Raw genomic sequence first — 21,859 nt, 5'->3', positions numbered from 1 at the left:
ACGTCTGGTGGTGTGTTTTGGGGTGTCTATGGCCTTATTATGATTTTAGGCAGCCTCTCTGTTAATGGATGGGGCTGTGTTCCTGTCTTGCTAGTTGTTTGGCATAGGGTGTCCAGCACTGTAGCTTGCTGGTCGTTGAGTGAAGCTGGGTCTTGATGTTGAGATGGAGATCTCTGAGAGATTTTCGCCGTTTGGTATTACGTGGAGCTGGGAGGTCTCTTGTGGACCAGTGTCCTGAAGTTGGCTCTCCCACCTCAGAGGCACAGCCCTGATGCCTGGCTGGAGCACCAAGAGCCTTTCATCCACACGGCTCAGAATAAAAGGGAGAAAAAATGGAAAGAAAGAAAGAAAGAGGATAAAATAAAATAAAATAAAGCAATTATAATAAAAAATAAGAAAAAAATTATTAAGAATAAATTTATTAAGAAAAAAAATTTTTTTAATTTTTAAAAATAGATTTATTAATTTTTTATACTAAAAATAAGAAAAAAATTAAGAAAAAATTTATTAAGAAAAACAATTTTTTTAATTTTTTAAAATAAAAAATATGAAAAAACTTATTAAAAATTTTTTAAAATTTTTTAAAAATAGAAAATAAGGAAAAAATTATTAAGAAAACATTTATTAGGGAAAAAAATCTTTTTAAGTAAAAAAAAAAAAAAACGGACGGACCTAACCCTAGGACTAACGGTGAGAGCAAAGCTATACAGACAAAATCTCACCCAGAAGCATACACATATACACTCACAAAAAAAGGAAAAGGGGAAAAGTTAATATATCCTGCTCCCAAAGTCCACCTCCTAAATTTGGGATGATTCGTTGTCTATTCAGGTATTCAACAGATGCAGGCACATCAAGTTGTTTGTGGAGCTTTAATCCGCTGCTTCTGAGGCTGCTGGGAGAGATTTCCCTTTCTCTTCTTTGTTCGTACAGCTCCCGGGGTTCAGCTTTGGATTTGGACCCGCCTCTGCATGTAGGTCGCCTGAGGGCGTCTGTTCCCCGCCCAGACAGAACGGGGTTAAAGGAGCAGCTGATGCGGGGGCTCTGGCTCAGTCAGGCCGGGGGGAGAAAGCGGTACGGAGGAGGCGGGGCGAGCCTGTGGCGGCAGAAGCCGGCGTGACGTTGCAGCAGCCTGAGGCGCGCCGTGCGCTCTCCCGGGGGAAGTTGTCCCCAGATTACGGGAGCCTGGCCGTGGCGGGCTGCACAGGCTCCCGGGAGGGGCGGTGTGGAGAGTGACCTGTGCTCGCCCACAGGCTTTTTGGTGGCGGCGGCAGCAGCCTTAGCGTCTCATGCCCGTCTCTGGGGTCCGCGCTGATAGCCGCGGCTCGCGCCTGTCTCTGGAGTTCGTTTAAGTGTCGCTCTGAATCCCCTCTCCTTGCACGCCGTGAGACAAAGAGGCAAGAAAAAGTCTCTTGCCTCTTCGGCAGCTGCAGACTTTTTCTCGGGCACCCTCCCGGCTAGTTGTGGTGCGCTAGCCCCTTCAGGCTGTGTTCACGCAGCCAACCCCAGTCCTCTCCCTGGGATCCGACCGAAGCCCGAGCCTCAGCTCCCAGCCCCGCCCGCCCCGGCGGGGGAGCAGACAAGCCTCTCGGGCTGGTGAGTGCTGCTCGGCGCCGAGCCTCTGTGCGGGAATCTCTCTGTTTTTCCCTCTGCGTCCCTGTTGCTGTGGGATCCGCGCTGATAGCCGCGGCTCGCGCCCGTCTCTGGAGCTCGTTTAGGCGGCGCTCTGAATCCCCTCTCCTTGCGCGCCGCGAAACAAAGAGGCAAGAAAAATTCTCTTGCCTCTTCGGCAGCTGCAGTCTTTTTCCCGGACTCCCTCCCGGCTAGCACCGAAGCCCGAGCCCCAGCTCCCAGGCCCCGCCCGCCCCGGCGGCTGAGCAGACAAGCCTCTCGGGCTGGTGAGTGCTGGTCAGCACCGCTCCTCTGTGCGGGAATCTCCGCTTTGCCCTCCGCACCAATGTGGCTGCGCTCTCCTCCGTGGCTCTGAAGCTTCCCCCCTCTGCTACCCGCAGTCTCTGCCTACGAAGGGGCTTCCTAGTGTGTGGAAACCTTTCCTCCTTCACAGCTCCCTCCCACTGGTGCAGGTCCCGTCCCTATTCTTTTGTCTCTGTTATTTCTTTTTTCTTTTGCCCTACCCAAGTACGTGGGGATTTTCTTGCCTTTTGGGAGGTCTGACGTCTTCTGCCAGCGTTCAGTGGGTGTTCTGTAGGAGCAGTTCCACGTGTAGATGTATTTCTCATGTATCTGTGGGGAGGAAGGTGATCTCCGCGTCTTACTCTTCCGCCATCTTGCCCCTCCCTCCCAAGATTTTTTTTGATGTGGACCATTTTTAAAGTCTTTATTGAATTTGTTGTAATATTGCTTCTGTTTTCCTTTTTTGTTTTTTAAACATCTTTATTGGAGTATAATTGCTTTCCAATGGTGTGTTAATTTCTGCTTTACAACAAAGTGAATCAGTTATACATATACATATACCCCCATATCTCTTCCCTCTTGCATCTCGCTCCCTCCCAGCCTCCCTATCCCACCCCTCTAGCTGGTCACAAAGCACCGAGCTGATCTCCCTGGGCTATGTGGCTGCTTCCCACTAGCCATCTATTTTACATTTGGTAGTGTATATATGTCCATGCCACTCTCTCACTTTGTCCCAGCTTACCCTTCCCCCTCCCCGTATCCTCAAGTCCATTCTCTAGTAGGTCTGAATCTTTATTCCCGTTTTATGTTTTGGTTATTTGGCTGCGAGGCATGTGGGATCTTAGTTCACTGATCAGGGATCGAACCCGCACCCCCTGCATTGGAAGGCGAAGTCTTAACCACTGGACTGCCCGGGAAGTCCCGCCTTCATCTTCTATTTATTTAAAAAAATTTTTTTTCACTTTTTTGTTTTGCTTTTTAATTTTATTTGGTTGTGCCAGGTCTTAGTTGCAGCATGCGAACTCTTAGTTGTGGCGTGCATGTGGGATCTAGTTCCCTGACCAGAGATTGAACCCGGGTCCCCTGCATTGGGAGCACGGAATCTTAACCACTGTGCCACAAGGGAAGTCCCCATCTTCTTTCTTTTTTTTTTTCCAGAAAGAAAATTTAATAAATTCTGAGAAATACAATCATACAGACTATTTTCTCCTATCTTATTACATTAACACCAGAAATTTATAAAAAGGTTAAACCAAAAAGATCAAATTAAACAAAACTCTCCTAAAATATTTTCATGCCAAACAGAATACAGTTTCTTAAATTATTAGTTAACTAGGAATAACAGTGTATTTTTTAAACATAATGAAGAATTGAGTCTAGAACCAGAAACTACACCACACTTAATGAAATACTTGATTTATCACATTACTAGCAGAAACAAATAACAAAATGTATGATGCCACCACCATTATTTATCAGTATTCTGATGTGACAGATCATATATTAAAATAAAGAAAATATATCAATATTCGAAAAAATTATCATTATTTGAAAGTAATAATTTTTTCAATATAGGGTATTCAAGAATATTGATAAAAATATTTAAAGTCATAAAAAGTTAAATAAGGTTAACATCAGACAATCCAGCACAGCATTTCAATTCAATTATCATTGGGAACTGAATGAAATCATCTGGAAAAAATATGCCTTCTCCCAAGCAGCAATTTCCTATTCAGAATACTAAGAAATGGAAATTAATAGAGAATTTTTAAGGACTTGAATATAAGGCAATACCCTTTTTATTGGAGGATAATTTGGGGGAATACTATCTCAGGTTTTGAGATATATATATATATATATATATATATATATATATATATATATATCAGCATATGGATATTTATATAACATTTAAAATAACCAAATATTTATATATAATAGGAAAAAAGAATCTATATATCTCAATAGATGATATATTAGGTGAGAACAGTGATAATAGATAGATAGACAGGCAGACAAAGATTTTTTTTACAGTTAGAATTAATTTCTATAATATGCTAACATTGTTGAGAGAATGTTGAAAAATGACCATGGAGAAAATCTTGGAATAAATTAAGACTTGATTGAGGGCGAGTTTTACCATCAGTTAATTCTAGGAAGACTAGCAGGATTTAGGCAGGGCACCAAAAAAGTGCTATGAAGTAAAAAGCAGTTTCTATCTGGTCTGTTGTGTCTTATTTATTTACTTATTTTCTGTCTGGATGATCTGTCTATTGGTGTAAGTGGGATGTTAAAGTCCCCCACTATTATTGTGTTTCTGTTGATTTCTCCTTTTATGGTTGTTAGCATTTACCTTATGTATTGAGGTGCTCCTATGTTGGGTGCATAAATGTTGATAATTGTTATGTTTTCTTGTTGAATTGATCCCTTGATCATTATGTAGTGTCCTTCCTTATCTCTTGTAACAGTCTTTATTTTAAAGTCTATTTTATCTGATATGAGTATTGCTACTCCAGCTTTCTTGTGATTTCCATTTGCATGGAATATCTTTTTCCATCCCCTCACTTTCAATCTGTATGTGTCCTAGGTCTGAAGTGGTTTTCCTGTAGACAGCATATATAAGGGTCTTGTTTTTGTATCCATTCAGCCAGTCTGTGTCTTTTGGTTGGAGCATTTAATCCATTTACATTCAATGTGATTATTGATAAGTATGTTCCTATTACCATTTTCTTAATTGTTTCGGGTTTGTTTTTGTGGGTCTTTTTCTTCTCTTGTGTTTCTTGCCTAGAGAAGTTCCTTTAGCATTTGTTGTAAAGCTGGTTTGGTGGTGCTGAAGTCTCTTAGCTTTGCTTGTCTGCAAAGCTTTTGTCTTCTCCATCAAATCTGAATGAGATCCTTGCTGGGTAGAGTAATCTTGGTTGTAGGTTTTTCCCTTTCATCACTTTAAATATGTCCTGCCACTCCCTTCTGGCTTGCAGAGTTTCTGCTGAAAGATCAGCTCTTAACCTTATGGGGATTCCCTTGTATGTTATTTGTTGCTTTTAATATTTTTTCTTTGTATTTAATTTCTGATAATTTGATTAATATGTGTCTCGGCGTGTTTCTCTTTGGGTTTATCCAGTATGGGACTCCCTGCGCTTCTTTGACTTGATTGACTATTTCCTTTCCCATGTTAGGGAAGTTTCTACTATAATCTCTTCAAATATTTTCTCAGACCCTTTCTTTTTTTCTTCTTCTGGGACCCCTATAATTCGAATGTTGGTGCATTTAATGTTGTCCCAGAGGTCTCTGAGACTGTCCTCAATTCTTTTCATTCTTTTTTCTTTATTCTGCTCCCTGGCAGTTATTTCCTACATTTTATCTTCCAGCTCACTTATCCATTCTTTTGCCTCAGTTATTCTGTTGTTGATTCCTTTTAGAGTATTTTTAATTTCAGTTATTGTGTTGTTCATCACTGTTTGTTTGCTCTTCAGTTCTTCTAGATCCTTGTTAAATGCTTCTTGTATTTTCTCCATTCTGTACGAGGTTTTGGATCATCTTTTCTATCATTACTCTGAATTCTTTTTCAGGTAGGTTGCCTATTTCATCTTCATTTATTTGATCTTGCAGGTTTTTACCATGCTCCTTCGTCTGTAACATATTTTTTTAAAAATGTTTTTGATGGGTTGGGCTGTATTCCTGTCTTAATGGTTGTTTGGCTTGAGGTGTCCAACACTGGAGTTTGCAGTCAATTGGATAGAGCCGGGTCTTGGTGCTGAGATGAGGACCTCCAGGAAGCCTCACTCTATTTATATTCCCTGGGGTCTGAGGTTCTCTGTCAGTCCAGTGGTTTGGACTTGGAGCTCCCACCACAGGAGCTTGGGCCCAACTTCCGGCCTGGGGACCGAGATCCTGCAAGCCATGTGGTGTGGCAGAAGAAAAAAAAAAAAAAAGAAAGAAGAAAAGGAGCAGTACAATAACAAAGAATAAAAAACAAAATAAAATTAGAAAGATAAAAAATATATTAGGAAAAATTAAAATATAATGAAACAAATGCAACAAGGTAAAATAAAACCACAACAGAAAAAAGAAAAAAAAAGGTGGGGGTGGGGGAACAAGCCAAAAGGAGAGAACAATAACAAAGTAGAAAGAATAAAATAAAATTAGAAAAATAAAATATTTATTAGAAAAAATAAAAATATAAATGAATCAACAACAATGAATTAACAAGGTAAAACAGAACCCCACTCTAAAAGAGCAAAAAAAAAAAAAGCCTTGTCTATGGTTGTGTAGTTTAGGTCGGGGTGGAACTTAGGCAGGGGTGGGGTTTAGGGTGGGGTGGACCTTGCTGGGTGGGGAGGGGTGACGTTTGAGTGTGGGGCGGGGCCTAGGCTCAGGACACAGCAGCCGGAAAAGGCCTTGGGGCAGGGCCTAGGTGGGGCGACGTTCAAGGGGCGGGGCCTCTGCTTAGGACCTGTGTGGAAGGGGAGAGGCAGCACGGTGTGCTGAGGGTGTGTGGGTGGGGTTTAGGCCCAGAGCGTTGGAGGGGGTCTCAGAGGGGGTCTCTGAGTGTAGAGGTAGGGCCCTGGGTGAGGGTGTAGGGGCGGGGCTTGGGTTCTGTGTGGCAGGAGGGAGGCTCTGAGGGCAGAGATTTAGGCCCGGGAGCCCAATGGGCTCCCTGGTGCCTAAGTGGGCAGGGAACGCGCTGGCCGCATTCCCTTCCGTTACTTCACGCCCCTCCCCACTGTCTCCCCCATCCCCACTGGACCTCAAGCCATGGGTGGGTCCTGCAGGGTGTAGGAACTCCTCCCCTCCCCCAGCCACCCCTCAGGGGTGCAGGTCCCAGACGTCCGGCCTTTACTTTTGCTTCCCCTTCCCTCCCTCCCACTCCCTGAGGACCCGAGTGGCTAGAGGGGGCCTCAGTGGGCAGAGGATAAGGCCTGCGTTCTCAGCAGGCTCCCAGGGGCCCAAGTGAACAGGGGAAACCTGGCCCCTGGGAAATTGTGCCCCAATTTCCCCCTTTGGGTGTGAGCTCCCTTCCCCTTCCCCCACCACCGCTCAGGGGCGCCAGTCTCATCCTGCCTCCACTTCTCCTCCCCCCTCACTCCTCCCCATGCTCCACATCCTGCCTGGTCGCTGGGGGTTCCTCCCATCCCCTTAGGTGTCTGTGGTCCCCTACCAGTGCCTGGTAGCTGCCCTAGTTGTGCGGAGACGTGAATTCCGTGTCCTCCTAGTCCGCCATCTTTTTCCACCCCCCCCCATCTTCTTTTAAAGTCAAGCTCAAGTCCCACTTTCCCCAAGAAGCCTGTCCCCAGCTCTCTAACCCATTTGCTCTTTCCTTGTACTTTTATTTAGAACCACGTCCCTGAGCTCTGACCACGCCAACAGCCCTCAGTCCCCTTTAGAGAAGACACCTTAGAGTTCTTTGTATATTCCCTCTCCCCTCTCCCAGCTGCCCACACAGTGCTGGATATGCGGTAGGCGCATTTGGCTGGATGAAATGATCACTCAGACAATTCAACAGTTAATGCTTGGTCCCATCACCATGGCTGTGAGAGTCCATTTCCCAGTGAAATCCCCACTAGCTTTTGAAGACGAGCAGAAATCAGAGTGATTTGCCTTTTCCAAGCTCACCATACGTATTCCTTTTCCATGATTTCTCTTCAGGAATCCAAAGGAGCAGGAGGGACCTGGCTGGTGATTACAAAATGGCTGGGAGACAAGAAGGAAAGGGGTGTAGGAACCTGGCAGACACAACCCTCATTGCTGAAATGTCAAACTGAAGTCAAGACCATTAATCTTGTTTTATTGCAAGATTCAAAATCGCCATGCTATGGCAGCCACAGAATTGATGGATGGATTTCCCTGCGTTCATCCAGCACCTCGGCTGCCTGAGAAACCAGATCTCAGATCAATAGGGAGAGGAAATTAAAATGGCCTTTTGAGGTTTTTCGGTAACTGCTAGGATGGAAAGATGGGGCATTCAGGGTCTCTGGCAGCCAAGGTGCTTACACTTGGTTTTCACTGCATTTTTTGGTAAGCAAATCAAAGAAACAGCAGTGCTGAAGCCACCATGGTAAATCTTCAGCAACTTCTGCTCCAGTGTGGGGGAGAGAGTGGTCACAACCTCGCTGCCCTGTTGCTTGAGGCCACCAGGCTGTGATCTTATTTGACTTCTTGCTGATGAAGTAGGTGAAAGATGGTAATGCCTGGCTGTTTTAATCTGCAATTTTTTGATCACTGGGGAGCCTAAATCTTTTTCCATATGTCAGTTTTCTAGTCAGATTTCCTCTTTTGTAAATAACCATTTTCCTTGTGCCCCTAATAGAATTCATAATTCAGTTCAGCAGTTCCACATTGACTGTGAGCCTATGTGCCCAGCACATTCAGTGCAAGATACACAGATATGTGTATATTCCATTTCCTAATACAGTGCAGGGATGGGGATGGCGAGAGAGAGAGTCAAAACCAAAATATCACTTCACTGCAATATGGCTGATAGGGACACTTCCAGAATATTTTCCCTGGTTTTGCTGTGATTTTTGTTATTTTTAGAGAACATAGAGGTATTTGTATTTTTTATGTTGTGCATCATATATCTTCGAATCGCCTGGTCATTATCTTTGCTCATTCTTTTTCTATTCTTCTATTGTTCTTGTCTTTGTTAATTTGTAGAAGCTCTTTAGGTATTTTGGAAATTAATTCTTTGTCTTTAGAAGTGCCACACATATATTTTCTAATCTTTTTATTTAACTTTATTGCATTTTTATCATGCCCAAAAGTGTCATTTTCAGAACATTCTTTAACATCATATATTGATAAAATAAACTCAAAATGGACTAAAGACCTAAAGGTAAGACCGAAACCATAAGACTCTTAGAAGAAAACAAAGGCAGAACACTCTTTGACATAAATCGTAGTATTGTTTTTGTGGATCTGTCTCCTAAAGTAAAGGAAATAAAAGCAAAAATAAACAAATGGGACCTAGTCAAACTTATAAACTTTTGCACAGCAAAGGAAACCATCAGCAAAACTAAAAGACAACCTACTGAATGGGAGAAAATATTTGCAAGTGATATGAGAGATAAAGGGTTAATATTCAAAATACATCAACAGCTCAACAGCAAAAAACCAAACAGCTTGATTAAAAAATGGGCAGAAGATCTGAATAGATACTTTTCCAAAGAAGACATACAGTTAGCCAACAGGAACATGAAAAGATGCTCAACATCACTAATCATCAGGGTAATGCAAATCAAAACCACAATGAAGTATCACCTCACACCTGTCAGAATGGCTATCATCAAAGAGACCAGAAATAACAAATGTTGGTGAGGATGTGGAGAAAAGGGAACCCTTGTACACTGTTAGTGGGAATGGAAATTGATGCATCCACTGTGGAAAACAGTATGGAGGCTTCTCAAAAAACTAATAATAGAACTACCATTTGACACAGTAATTCCACTCTTGGATATATAACAAAGAGAGAGAGAGAAAACACTAATTCCAACATGTATATGCACCCCAATGTTCATACCAGCATTATTTACAATTGCCAAGATGTGGAAGCAACCTAAGTGTCCATCAACAGATGAATGGATAAAGAAGATGTGGTTAATATATACAGTGGAATATTACTCAGCCATAAAAAAGGATGAAATTTTGCCATTTGCAACAATATGGATAGACTTAGAGAGCCTTATGCTAAGTGAATTAAGTCAGTCAGAGAAAGACAAGTACTGCATGATATCTGAAAAATAAAATAAATTAGTGAATATAACAAAAAAGAAGCTGACTCATAGATATAGAGAACAAACTAGTGGTTACCAGTGGGGAGAGGGAAGAGGGAGGGGTAAAATAGGGGTAAAGGTTCAGGGGTACAAACTACTATGTATAAAATAAACAAGCTACAAGATATATTGTACAACACAGGGAATATAGCCAATATTTTATAATAAATATAAGTGGAGTATAACCTTTAAAAATTGTGAATCACTATGTTGTACACCTAAAGCTTACATAATATTGTACATCAGTTATACCTCAAATAAAAAAATTGTCATTTTGATGCAGTCAGATTTTAAAATATTTTTCTTTGTGATCAGTGCTTTTTACCTTTAAGAAATAATTCCCTACTCTCAGCCTATAAAAATATTCTCTGATATTTTCTTCTAATCCATTTCAAACTTTTTCTCAGTTAGATGTAGAAATTAGAAACAAATAGGATGAATTAAAAATTTTTTTAGTACTTAAGAACTTATGGTGCTGGGTGGAGATTGTAAATGTCCTAAATATTTAGACAGGTTTATCAATAAATCCATGAGGACCTTTGAGAAATTTTAATGACTTATTCGTGTTTCCTTTTGCCTTTGACCCCATCTGTTTTAGGGGTGTGTGAGTGTGTGTTGTGTCATCTTTATACATACTCATACCCATACAGTTGGATGCATACATACACACACACACACACGTGAAGAATAACTATCCTTGAAATTGATAAATTTCTTATCCTACAACTATATGTAATATTGCCATATACTTAAAAGTTTTCCTGTACTATTAGTTACTAGAATCTCATTCGCATATTTAATGATCTATTTTGTATTTCTTATATTGTTAAAAGGTTGACCAGAGGCTTTGTTTGATTGTTCTGTTTGCCTTTCAAAGTTGTAGCTTTTAGTAACACTGCTATTACTACTACCATTCTTACAGAAACAGTAACTACCACTTCAAACTCTTAAGATTCATTCATCCTTTATCAGTTTTTTACCAGACACTGTGCTTTAAGCTTTACCAGACATTATTGAATATAATTTTTACAGCAACCCTATAAAAATGGCACTGTTACCCATATTTTACAGATGAGAAACATGGGAAAATGGATCACAGAGAAATTAACCAGATGTTCCAAGGTTGCAGAGCTGTGTGTGTTGGAGTGAAGATAAGCAACCCAGGTCCATTTGACTTCAGCTTTGGACCCCTTTAAACCCTACATTTCACTGCTTTTCTCTTTTTTTCTTTTTTTCTTATTCCATTGCTTCTTTCTTTTAGTTTTTTTCTGGTATTGTTTTATTTCTTTTATTTTTCCCTTGATGTGATTTTCTGTTACAAAAGTGTTAAGTTCATTCTCACTTATTCTCCCATCTCTCCCTGTCTCTTTCTGTTTCTCTTGGTTTCAATTTCCTCTTTGTCTCAGCAACATGCAAGACGTTATTCTTAGTTTCTAGATGTCTGAGTATTTTTTCTTTTTAATATCTATTTGAATTTTTAACTTATTGCATTGTGATCTCAAAGTATTATCTATAAAACTTCTGCTCCTGTGTTTACAGATATGATTTAGTATGTGATCATTTTTTGCTTATAGAGCAGGTATGTATACTTCAAAAGAAAAAGTAATCCATATTTGTGGATTATGGAACTTAATATAAGTCTGTTATATGTACTGCATTTATTGTGTCTTTCATTTTTTCTATGTCCTTATTTAATCTCTTGTCAACTTGGATCTGTAATAGACTGATAATGGTAAATTACTTTCTCTGTCCCAAAAAAAACAAAAAAGCACGTTTTTGTTTCATTTCTCGTGTATTTTTATAGTATTTTGCTGTATGTGCTTGCAAGTCTTATGTAAAACTTTTGCTTTTAAACACTGTGCTGTCCAGAATTAATCTGGCTGTTCCTTGGTTTGAATTTGACAGGCATATTCTGGCCCATGAATTTATTTTTAACTTTTAGAATCTTTCTGCTGCAGAAACATATCTTACGGACAACTTAATGGTAACTTTTTAAAAAATATAATCTTTAGTGAATTCCCTGGTGGTCTAGTGGTTAGGACTCGGCACTCTCACTGCCGTGGCCCGGGTTCAATCCCTGGTCGGGGAACTAAGATCCCACAGGCCGAGAGGCACAGCCAAAAAGAGAAAAAAAGTACAGTCTTTAAATAGCTTGATAGGCCACTTACATTCATTTTTATAAACACCACACCATGTTTATCATCTGTCATCCCACTTTATGTCTACTTGTCCTCTGTCTTCTCTTTTGATTTTTGATGTGTGTTTTGATAAACGATAGTTTTATACTTCATTTTCTGTCTTAAAGAATTTTAAAAAGTAACCCTCTAATTTTTAAAAAAATCATTTGCGATCAATGAGACATTCCACGAACATTCTTACAGCTACAATCACCATTTCTAAACTTTCTAAACAAGCACAACTTTTAACTCCCCTTTATAGCCGATGAAAGATGAATTTTACAGGTTTTACTTCTTTTCCTTTGTCCTCCTTTCTCATCCCTTTCTTCATTGGTAAAATCTGGGTTTTGATGCTACTTTATTTTTTCTCACCTTTTCCCCCCAGTTTTAGTTATTTGTAGCTTATTTGTGGACCACAGGTTTATTCTAGTTAAACAAATTAATTTTTCGTAGTCAATTCTATTTTCTCCAGTTCTGTTATTACTGTATTGTTGACATCCTTACGGTTATTAATGATTTTTTTCTTTAATGAGCAGCTGGGCATATAGGATTTCCCAAGTATTTTTCCATATCCAAATACCCCTTTTCCTCTCCGTTTTTGAGTGTGTTCACTGCAAAGTGGGTCCCTGTGAAGGTCTACTTGTAGGTCTTCAGTTCTGACATGAAATACTGTCGACTTCATAAAGAAATAACTGGGCACCCCTGGCACATTCTTGGTTAACACCCTGATGCTTAACAGATTGTAAAAGTATCCCTTCATTTTATTTTTTCATTGCTTTTACAATTAGGAGAAAAAGTGAAGAAAGGTATGACAGAACTTTTATTGAGCACTGTTATGGACTGAATTATGTCCCCTAAAATTCGTATGTAGAAGCTCAAATCCCCAATGCAACTGTATTTGGAGATAGGACCATTAAGGAGGTAATTAAGTTTAAATTAGCCATAAGGGTGGGACTCTCATCCGATAGGACTTGTGTCCTTATGAGAAGAGGAAAAGATATTAGGGCTGTGTGCACACAGAAACAAAGACCATGTGAGCACACAGTGAGAAAGTGGTCATCTACAGGTCCAAAAGAGAGGCTGTCACCAGAAACCAACCCTTCTGGCACCTTGATCTTGGACTCCCAGCCTCCAGAATTGTGAGAAAATAAATTTCTGTTGTTTAAGCCATTCGGTCTGTGATATTTTGTTATGGCAGCCCTAGAAATCTAATATCAACACTTACTCTATGCCAAGAATGGTACAAAATGTTTAATCCCTACCAACAAATCTGTACAGTATTATTGTTCCCATTTAGTGGATAAGGAAATTGAGTCTCAAAGAGGTGAAATGGCTTGCATCAACAAACCTGAAATTGGTGAAACTAGAATTTAAACCAAAATCTGTTTCCAAATCACATGTTTTCTATCTACAGGCATACTTCGTTTTATTGCACTTCGCTTTATTGGGCTTCGCAGAAATTGCATTTTTTACAAACTGCTGGTTTGTCGAACAAGTTTATCAGCATCATTTTTCCAACAGCATTTGCTCAATTCGTGTCACATTTGTGTAATTCTCACACTATTTCAAACTTTTTCATTTTTATTTTTTTAATGATAATCTGTGATCAGTGATCTTCGAATGTCACTATTGTAATTGTTTTGGGGCACCACAGACCTCATCCACATAAGGTGGTGAACTTAATTGACAATGTTGTGTGTGTTATGACTGCTCCACTGACCAGCCACCCTCTCCTGGGGCCTCTCTATTCCCTGAGACACAACAATATTGAAATTAGGCCAATTAAAACTCTACAGGGCCTCTAAGTGTTCAAGCAAAAGGAAGAGCCAATCAATGGGCACACTTTATTGCCTTATTTTAAGAAATGCCCACGGCCACCCCAGCCTTCAGCAACCACAACTCTGATCAGTCAACAGCCATCAACTTGGAGGCAAGACACTCCACCAGCAAAAGGTTTATGACCCGCTGAAGGCTCAGATGATGGTTAGCATTTTTTAGCAATAAAGTATTTCTTAATTAAGCATTCTGCATTCCCTCTTTTCCTCCTCCTCCCTTTCTCTCTTCCTTCATTTCACAAGTGATATTTATTTCACAAGCATATTTATTTATGTAATCATTTTGAGTCATCTCCGTCCATCTCCATCACTAATCTGTAAACTCCACGGGAGCATGAACTCTGTATTTTTTGGTTTTGTTTTTGTTTTTCTTGCTGCGCCATGCAGCATGCAGGATCTTAGCTCCCCAACCAGGGATCGAACCCTTACCCCCGGCATTGGCAGCGCAGAGTCTTAACCACTGGACCGCCAGGGAAGTCCCTATGAACTCGGTTTCCTGGCACGGTGCAGGAACTCACAGATATCTGTTGAATAAAGGAATGAAGGCGTGAATGAGTATAGAGAGACTTCTTCTCCCTTCCCAGTTTACTTCGGGGATATGCCCCAGTCTCAGTTGCTGAGAGTTAGATCTCCAAATACTGCATCTAGAAAATGGAGAACAAGCACCAAACCTGGAGTCGTACGGCCTAGACTTGAGACATGGCTGTCTTTCTTACCAGCTGGGTGAGAAACCCAAACCTTCTGGGCGTCAGTCTCCACACGTGGAAGAGGAAGACGTTGGACCGGGTCTTCTCTGACATTTCTGAGGTTCACTCGTTCAGTGAGTCTGTGCCATCGCTGGGCACAGCTCCCCTTGTTACAGGAAGACCACAGCGGCTGTTGAGAAGGAGCAATGGGGGGACTGGAAATTCTAAGAAGACTCAGCCCACCCTCAGATAGTTACGGAACATAGACGGCAGGCTGGGGCCCCTGAGGTCCACACAGCACATGGGGCTGCTGAGCGGTAGCCAGGATTAAATGTGTCATGAGTCCAGGGAAGGAGGAGGCTGGGCCAGATCTGAAGGCAAGAGCAGGGATGATGCAGCCACTCTCTTGTGTCTCTGGACCCCAGGCTGCCTTTCTTTCATTGTTTCTCCCCCGTCCAGGCTGAGTCAGTTCCTGAGCTTCCAAGGCCATCCTGCCTGACTCGGCATGCCTGACACCTTGAAACATTGGCAAGGCACGGAGACAGAGGCGTGGCCCGTAAAAAATGATTTTGCTTAGGAAGGGAAGGACCATGAATTCTCAAATCTCTGCAAACATGGGATAATTAGGTGGTACAATGGTTAATGAATTTAATGCAGATAAGTGCAACTTAATGCACATTGACAAAACAGTTTAAATTGCTGATACACATCAATGGCTTCTGATTCCTTGGGAATGTTCGCGAGATGAAAAGGTGTGCTCTGGGCTTTAATAAGAGAGATAATTGTGTAATCTCAGAGCACAAGGGGGTCTTTGAGGCATCAACTTGCCAACAGTGAATCCTCTCATCTTCCCATTGGTCTCACCTAACACACAAACAAGGCTTTTGGGATAGAGAGCAAGAGACCATCTGTTGGAATGAAGGCTCCACAAATGGATAAAGAAGATGCATGCCCTAATGCAAAGATACACTTAACTTCTGGAACCAGCTTTGAAATGCAGCTTGCTAGGTTATAAAACTGCACCTGGTCTTAAGGGACTAGAGCCCAGGTGTCAGAATCTGGGTTAGAGCAGTGATTTGGAACCATTCATAGACTTGGAGAGAGAGGAAGCCGGATGAGAGCCCCGTGGAGTCAGTGCTTCTGAAGCTAGGGCGAATCCTGTGAAAATGCAGGCAGCTGGGGGGTGGGGGCGGGTCCCGGGACCAAGTCACAGTTTAAACTGGAATGACTTAGCACGTGAGATCCTCGTCTCTTAGCCATTGGCCAATTGTGGATCATCTGCTAGAGGCACAGAGCAGACCAGTAGATGGGATCTGTACAGGGAAATTTCACATGAGAATCCCACTTTCTCTATTCTCTTGAAAAATCAGATGCTTTAGCCACAGTGCGCCTGTGTTCTTAGGGGCCAGCAATCAGCAGGCGCTGAGGGCCGTTCTCCTCCTTAGATGGGCAGGCGGCCTCCTGCTCTGTGCATCCCACCACTCTCAATGGTCTTCATTCATTTTGACCATCTTCCCGGTCCAGTAGGCGTTTGAGTTTGTATCCTTGGCAGGTGCTGCATTAGGCAGTGAGATGCAAAGATGAATATCATGGTTCACCTCTGTGCGAGAGTCTCTTGGACACAAATGGCTTTCCTCATTCACTCAAACTCCGAGTGTCTATTCTGTGTTGGGCTCTGTGCTGGTGCTGGGAATGGAAAGATGGAACACCACACTGGTGTTCTTAAGAGTGTACAATCTCAGAGGGAGAGAGATGTGAACAGATGATTGAAATACCAGGTGATTGCTATGGTAACCCAGAAGCCATGGGCATGAAATGATTAAACCCTCATGTTCTGACCATACCGGCCAGAAGACTGGTTAACGGTGTTCTCAGGCAGGCCTGGGGCTGAGCAACTAGGGGATCAATTTTTTAGAACTGACCAGAAGTAAGAAGAGATTTTTCCTTCTAAGGGCTATAAATTCTCTCATCGGTCCAGCCAGGTATTAAAACAGAGGAACACAGCTGCAAAAATTAGTCCAGTTATAGAGAGCACATACTATCACAGGGCTTTCAAAAGAAAGGCCTAGAATTCAGTTTGCATTTGGAGCAAAACATACATACAGACTAGGAATAAAATAGACGAGTTTTAAGGCAAGAATCAGAAGTCCTAGTGCAGACAAGATGGCGTGGGAGCAGAACACTGCAGAGCACATAAGAAAATCACAGCCCAGGGCTTCCCTGGTGGCGCAGTGGTTAAGAATCTGCCTGCCAATGCAGGGGACACGGGTTTGAGCCCTGGTCCGGGAAGATCCCACATGCCGCGGAGCGTCTCAGCCCGTGCGCCACAACTACTGAGCCTGCGCTCTAGAGCCCGTGAACCACAACTACTGAGCCCACGTGCCACACCTACTGAAGCCTGTGTGCCTAGAGCCTGTGCTCCACAGCAAGAGAAGCCACCACAATGAGAGGCCGTGCACCGCAACGAAGAGTAGCCCCCGCTCGCCACAACTAGAGAAGGCCCACATGCAGCAATGAAGACCCAATGCAGCCAAAAATAAATAAATTAATTAATTAACTAAGAAAAAAGAAAATCACAGCCCAGCCCAGAGAGTTCCCTGTCCAAGCTGGACCTGAGCTCCCACCAGGCTGTAAGTCAGACTGAGTCTTGAGTCTTTAATTGTAAACCATGAGCATGGCAACCTGATGGCACAGTTCATGCTCTCTAACAGGCCATCTTTAGCAGCACTGCTCCTCTGTTTAAATATCTATACCATGTCTCTTTCTTTCTGTAGAAGGGGCACACATTTGGTTGTCTTCTTCATCAAGTTGTGATTTGGAAAGTCCATCTGAATGATGTTGTAGATGGATGCCTCTCCTGGACATACACCTAGAATTTGGATTGTGGTGCCTGGTGGAAAAAGGAAAAACAGCCAAGAGCTCCCTTTTGCAGGATGGCGCAGTTTATGTCCATTTGTTTCTGGAGGGATGCATGGTACGCCACAGCAGAGCTATGACTTGAGGTGTGTAAGAGCCCAGAGGAAGGAGCATCTGAGTTTGCCTGGGAGCACTGGGGGGTGGGGGAGGGTTCACCCAGCAAGGACCCCTGGGCCCAAGACTTGAAGGAGGAATGAGTTCATAGGATAGATGAATCCTACTGGGGTGGGTGAGGAAGGCTTTCGGGATGGAGTAGCCTTAGAACTGAGGGAAGAGAAATGTTCAGCTGAGCAAAGATAAGGAGAAAGCTCATCCCTGCCGGAGGAAGAGCATGAGAAATTTGAAGGAAGCACGGAGTAAAGGTTTACAGGACGTCAGCACTAATGCCCCGAATACTAGTCCAACGCCAGGCTAAAGCCAAGGAAAATTGGGGGTGTTTATTGATGTTTGTGGAGTTCCGCAATGAGTTCTTCCTCTCTGAAGAACAGAACTCTGCCTTAGAAATGTTTGCCAGGCAGTGGAGTTCAAGGTGAGTTCAAGGAGGCGGGATGGGCGACAGTGACCTGTAGTTGCCTCCTTCTCTGAGGTTCAGCTTCTATCATTTAGGAACCATAGGACTTCGGAGGCAGGGTGTTGCAAATACTTTCTAAAATGTGTATAAAGCACACTGTAAGGTGCCCAGCAGCTGGCACACAGGAGCTGCTCAGCAAACCACAGTCCCTACCCTCTCCCCTTTGTGCATATGAGGAACATGCCAAGCTGGATCCCGGCCAGCTCCGCTGCCAGGAAATTGCAGGACGACAGACAAACTTCTTTTCAGCTGCTAAAAGGTAGTGATGGGTTGAGATGCCAAGTGATATTTCCTTTTGCTGAAGAGTGCACACGTGAGAATGCACTTCGCACCCTCTGACACGTGCCCACCTTGACGATGTCTCCTTTATTTATAGGTTTAGCTAATTAACAGGTACGAAAAGTCAGTGTGCTTGCAACTAAAATGTTCTATTATTCTGGGTTCTCTCCCCAGATTGCTGTGCTGTGTGGATAACTCTTCTCTTTTGGGACAAAATTAGAAACGAAACAAATCTTACAAACAGACCCTTAGGTAGCCTGTCTAGTGACTGGGATTATGACACTTCCATTTCTTGTCTCCTGACCTGGCCACAGTGAAATTAGCTGTGTTCTGTCACTCTTAGCTTTGGGATCTTGAGAAAGTCACTGAAAACCTGTGAGCTTCTAGATTTTTAAAGGAGGCTAATGTTCTCCAATTCTGCAAAAGAGTTATGAATATGAAGAAAGAATGTAAATATTTGGTACACTGTAGTTTACAGAAGTAAGCTACTATTATTTTGAATATTGTTAATGTTATTCTGGCATTTTCAGAAACATATGAAAACTTATGTATAAATGATATAGTCAATTTTTCATAAATTATTTCCAGAAAGTTATGGCAATTTTTTTTTTTGGCCGCATTGCTTGCAGGATCTTAGTTCCCTGATCAGGGATCGCCAGCGCCCTTGGCAGTGAAAGTGTGGAGGCCTAACCACTGGGTCACCAGGGAAGTCCCGAGTTATGGCAATTTTTGCTAAAAGACACGGGAAGCTCTGATACAGCTTCTCAATTGTAGCCAAGCAACAGCTTTTGACAAACAAACTAAAAAGAGTGAAATTAGTTGATTTCTTGGTGCATTGAATTGATTGGTTCACCCTCCAAAGCTGGAATAGACAACTTTTTTTTTTTTCCGTACAAATGTTTGTTTCAAAGGTGAAGGGTGGGAGTTAGTGTCAAAGTGGGCAGAGGTGTGCTTTTTTCACACCAGCCCACGAACCAGACAGCACAGATGCAATGAGAAAGCCAACCACAGGAGGACGAGGATGCTCTTCCGCTCCTGCCTCTCCGTCCCTCCAGCCCCAGAAAGTTCATGGGCACCTCACCTCTTCTCCAGCCGTCCCCCCCTTAGTCACCCCAACTACTACCGTTCATTTCCACAACTTTAAAGAAGTGACATCATGCCCTGCTGGCGGTGTAGCCCCTGCTTAATGCCCTCATGGGCTCCACCTCCCTCCCTCCCTCCAGAAAACAAACTTATTTGCGTTCACCCATCACCATTTCTCAGTCTCAACATCTATTGATTTTGGGGGGAGCATGGAGAGGCCAAGGGTCTCTAACTAATGTGCTCCCCAGCCTGTCACGGCACAGCCATTCAGCCCCCAGGGTTCAATCTCCCCACACAGTCTACACTCTAAAGCTGGTCACAAGTTGGGTTTTGCAGAAGCAGACTCAGATACAGAGTTTGGGGTGCAGGATGTTTATTCGGGATTAACAGGATCGGGTTGGGTAAGGAAGTTGACTGCAGTGCAGGTCCAACAAAGCCCAGACCAAGCCGGCGGGGGCTGTGGCCTGAGGATGTCTGTCAGAGTTGCTCCCCGTTGCCTGGTGGAAATGGCCAGGCCTGCTTACCCTCCCTCCCTGTGCCCTGTCACCTGATGTGGGCTGCTCTGGACGGACAAGGAGCCTTTCCACCAGGGAGGAAAGCCCCGAAGGTGCTGATGGTGCGGGCTGCTTGCTGACCCCCCTCCGCATGGTGGCAGCAGATCCTTCCGTGGTGGGGGTATGCGTAGCACATCTTCTTTTTACCAGTTTACTCCTCGTTCTTCCACCATACCCATTCGGGGACAGCTCATCTGGGTTCTGGTGGCCTCTCTTCCTTAGAAACCCAGGAGAAGGGAATCTGTGGATAAGAGCCCTGCCACTGCTGTTGGTCTCTGGGACGCAGTGGATGGGCGTTGTCTCCCTTCTCTACTATCCGCTGGCCTTGGTGGCTTTCCTGGTGGTGGAACCAGACTCTCATCCCCAAAAGGTCTGAATGCCTCATCACCATGCCCTTCTCAGGCTGAGGTTGTGTACTTGTCCATTTATAATCACAGCTGGGTAGGGGAATCTCAAGAGGGACCCAAGCAGATCACTTAGGACCCAGACATTCCTCCATGCTCCACTGTGTGACACCAACCTGCTTCTGTCCTGGTGATCAGGGTCATCTAACCCTGCCCAGATGGTGACTTCTCTTCTTCCTCAACACAAAGTCCCTCAACACAAGAAATCCAAAGTGCCCAGGCAGCAGACACACCATAGAATTCAATGGGACCCCTGCTGTGGCCCCTAGAGAAGATGTGTGTGCCCTCTGGGGAGCAGGACCCCTACGCCTGCAGAGCCCATGGTAGTGGGGATGGGAAGTATGGAGCCTACCCGGAATCATTAGGAATTCATGGTAAGTGGGGTCGCTCACCACTTCCACCTCGTGGATCCTGGGTTCTCGTATTCTTCCTCCTGGGGACACGGCTCCATTTAAAGATCATTGATTTGTGCAAATATGCCAACCTGAGGGATGGCATCCTGTCCTTGCAGAATATTGCCTCTGGGCTGGGGCTTCAGCTGTGGTTTCACAGGCTGTTCCAATGGTCTCTCAGGCCGGCAGTTTCAGGATGACAAGGTACATATGACCAGAGGATCTCGTGCTCACAGGTCCACCTCCATGCGTCCTTTGCAGAACAGAACCTGAAGAAGCCCACCAGGTGTTGTGTTTCTATCTTTGTGGTGGGAGGGACAAGCTACAATAATTTGCCTTTTACTTGGGAAGAAATGTTCCAGCATATCCCTGACCTCAGGGGCTTAAAATTTTATGGAGGTGGCAGGCCCCGAGTCTTCATATTGCTTATCTCCAACCCTCTGGAGTGCAAATGTGACTAGCCACCTCTTACTCATCTCTCCTGATTGACATAATGCCGTCGATGTAATGGATCAATGTGATCCTATATAGGATGTCCAGATGGTCCAGATCTCCTCCGATTACATCATGACAGAGGGTAAGAGAGTTAACATATATCTGGGGCAAAATCGTAGATGTATATTGTTGTCCATTCCATGTGAATACAAATTATTTCCATTCCTATTTTCTGAATGGGATAGGGAAGAACATATTTGCCAAATCAGTGACCACATACCATGTACCTGAAGCCATATTAATCTGTCCTAACAAAGAAACTACAGCTGTGATCATGGTTATCACTTGGTTGGGCTTGCAGTTGTCTCTAGCCATCCTCCAGGATACATGGGCTTTCTGCAGAGGGGTCATACTTAAGAATTACCTGGAGACATGCAGGTGACAACACCTCTGCTCCTACATGAGGGTAGTACTCATCTCTGCCTCCTTCCCAGGGATGCAATATGATTTCTGATTTGAATAAATCAGAAGCTTGGGGTAATCAGGATGGGGTAATTTCAGAGGTTTCCATTTGGCTTTTCCTCTAGACAGCTAGTACCCCACAGGCCAAGGACCCAATGAACTGCTGAGTGTTACAATCCCAATTATGCACTTGGGGACCAGGAAAATGATCGCTGTGTGAGTCTGTGGATGTAGCAGGCCCTCCATAACCTGGATGTTGGGAAAGGATCTATTTATTACCTGGCCCCCATATTTCCCTATCAGCAGGGCCATGATGAAGCTTTTGGTCTCTAGGGATCAATGTCAACTGTGACTAACAATCCTTGAAATATCTGCGCGTTCT

At 43.3% G+C, this 21,859-nt stretch overlaps 1 protein-coding gene across 1 annotated transcript in view; it reads left to right on the top strand.

The window, feature by feature from the left end:
• Positions 1–11,060, top strand: part of MTHFS (methenyltetrahydrofolate synthetase) — a 305,315-nt gene extending 294,255 nt beyond the window's left edge. Inside the window, exon 5 of the mRNA XM_061181713.1 lies at positions 10,755–11,060. Coding sequence (XP_061037696.1) covers positions 10,755–10,758 — 4 coding nt within the window. The 3' untranslated portion in view covers positions 10,759–11,060. The remainder of the gene's footprint in view (positions 1–10,754) is intronic.
• Positions 11,061–21,859: the final 10,799 nt, after the last annotated feature.

Source organism: Eubalaena glacialis, chromosome 2, assembly GCF_028564815.1.
Source record: "Eubalaena glacialis isolate mEubGla1 chromosome 2, mEubGla1.1.hap2.+ XY, whole genome shotgun sequence".
NCBI classification, from domain to species: domain Eukaryota; kingdom Metazoa; phylum Chordata; class Mammalia; order Artiodactyla; family Balaenidae; genus Eubalaena; species Eubalaena glacialis.
The sequence above is the reverse complement of the archived record's forward strand: the minus strand, read 5'-3'. Positions and strand labels throughout refer to the sequence as shown.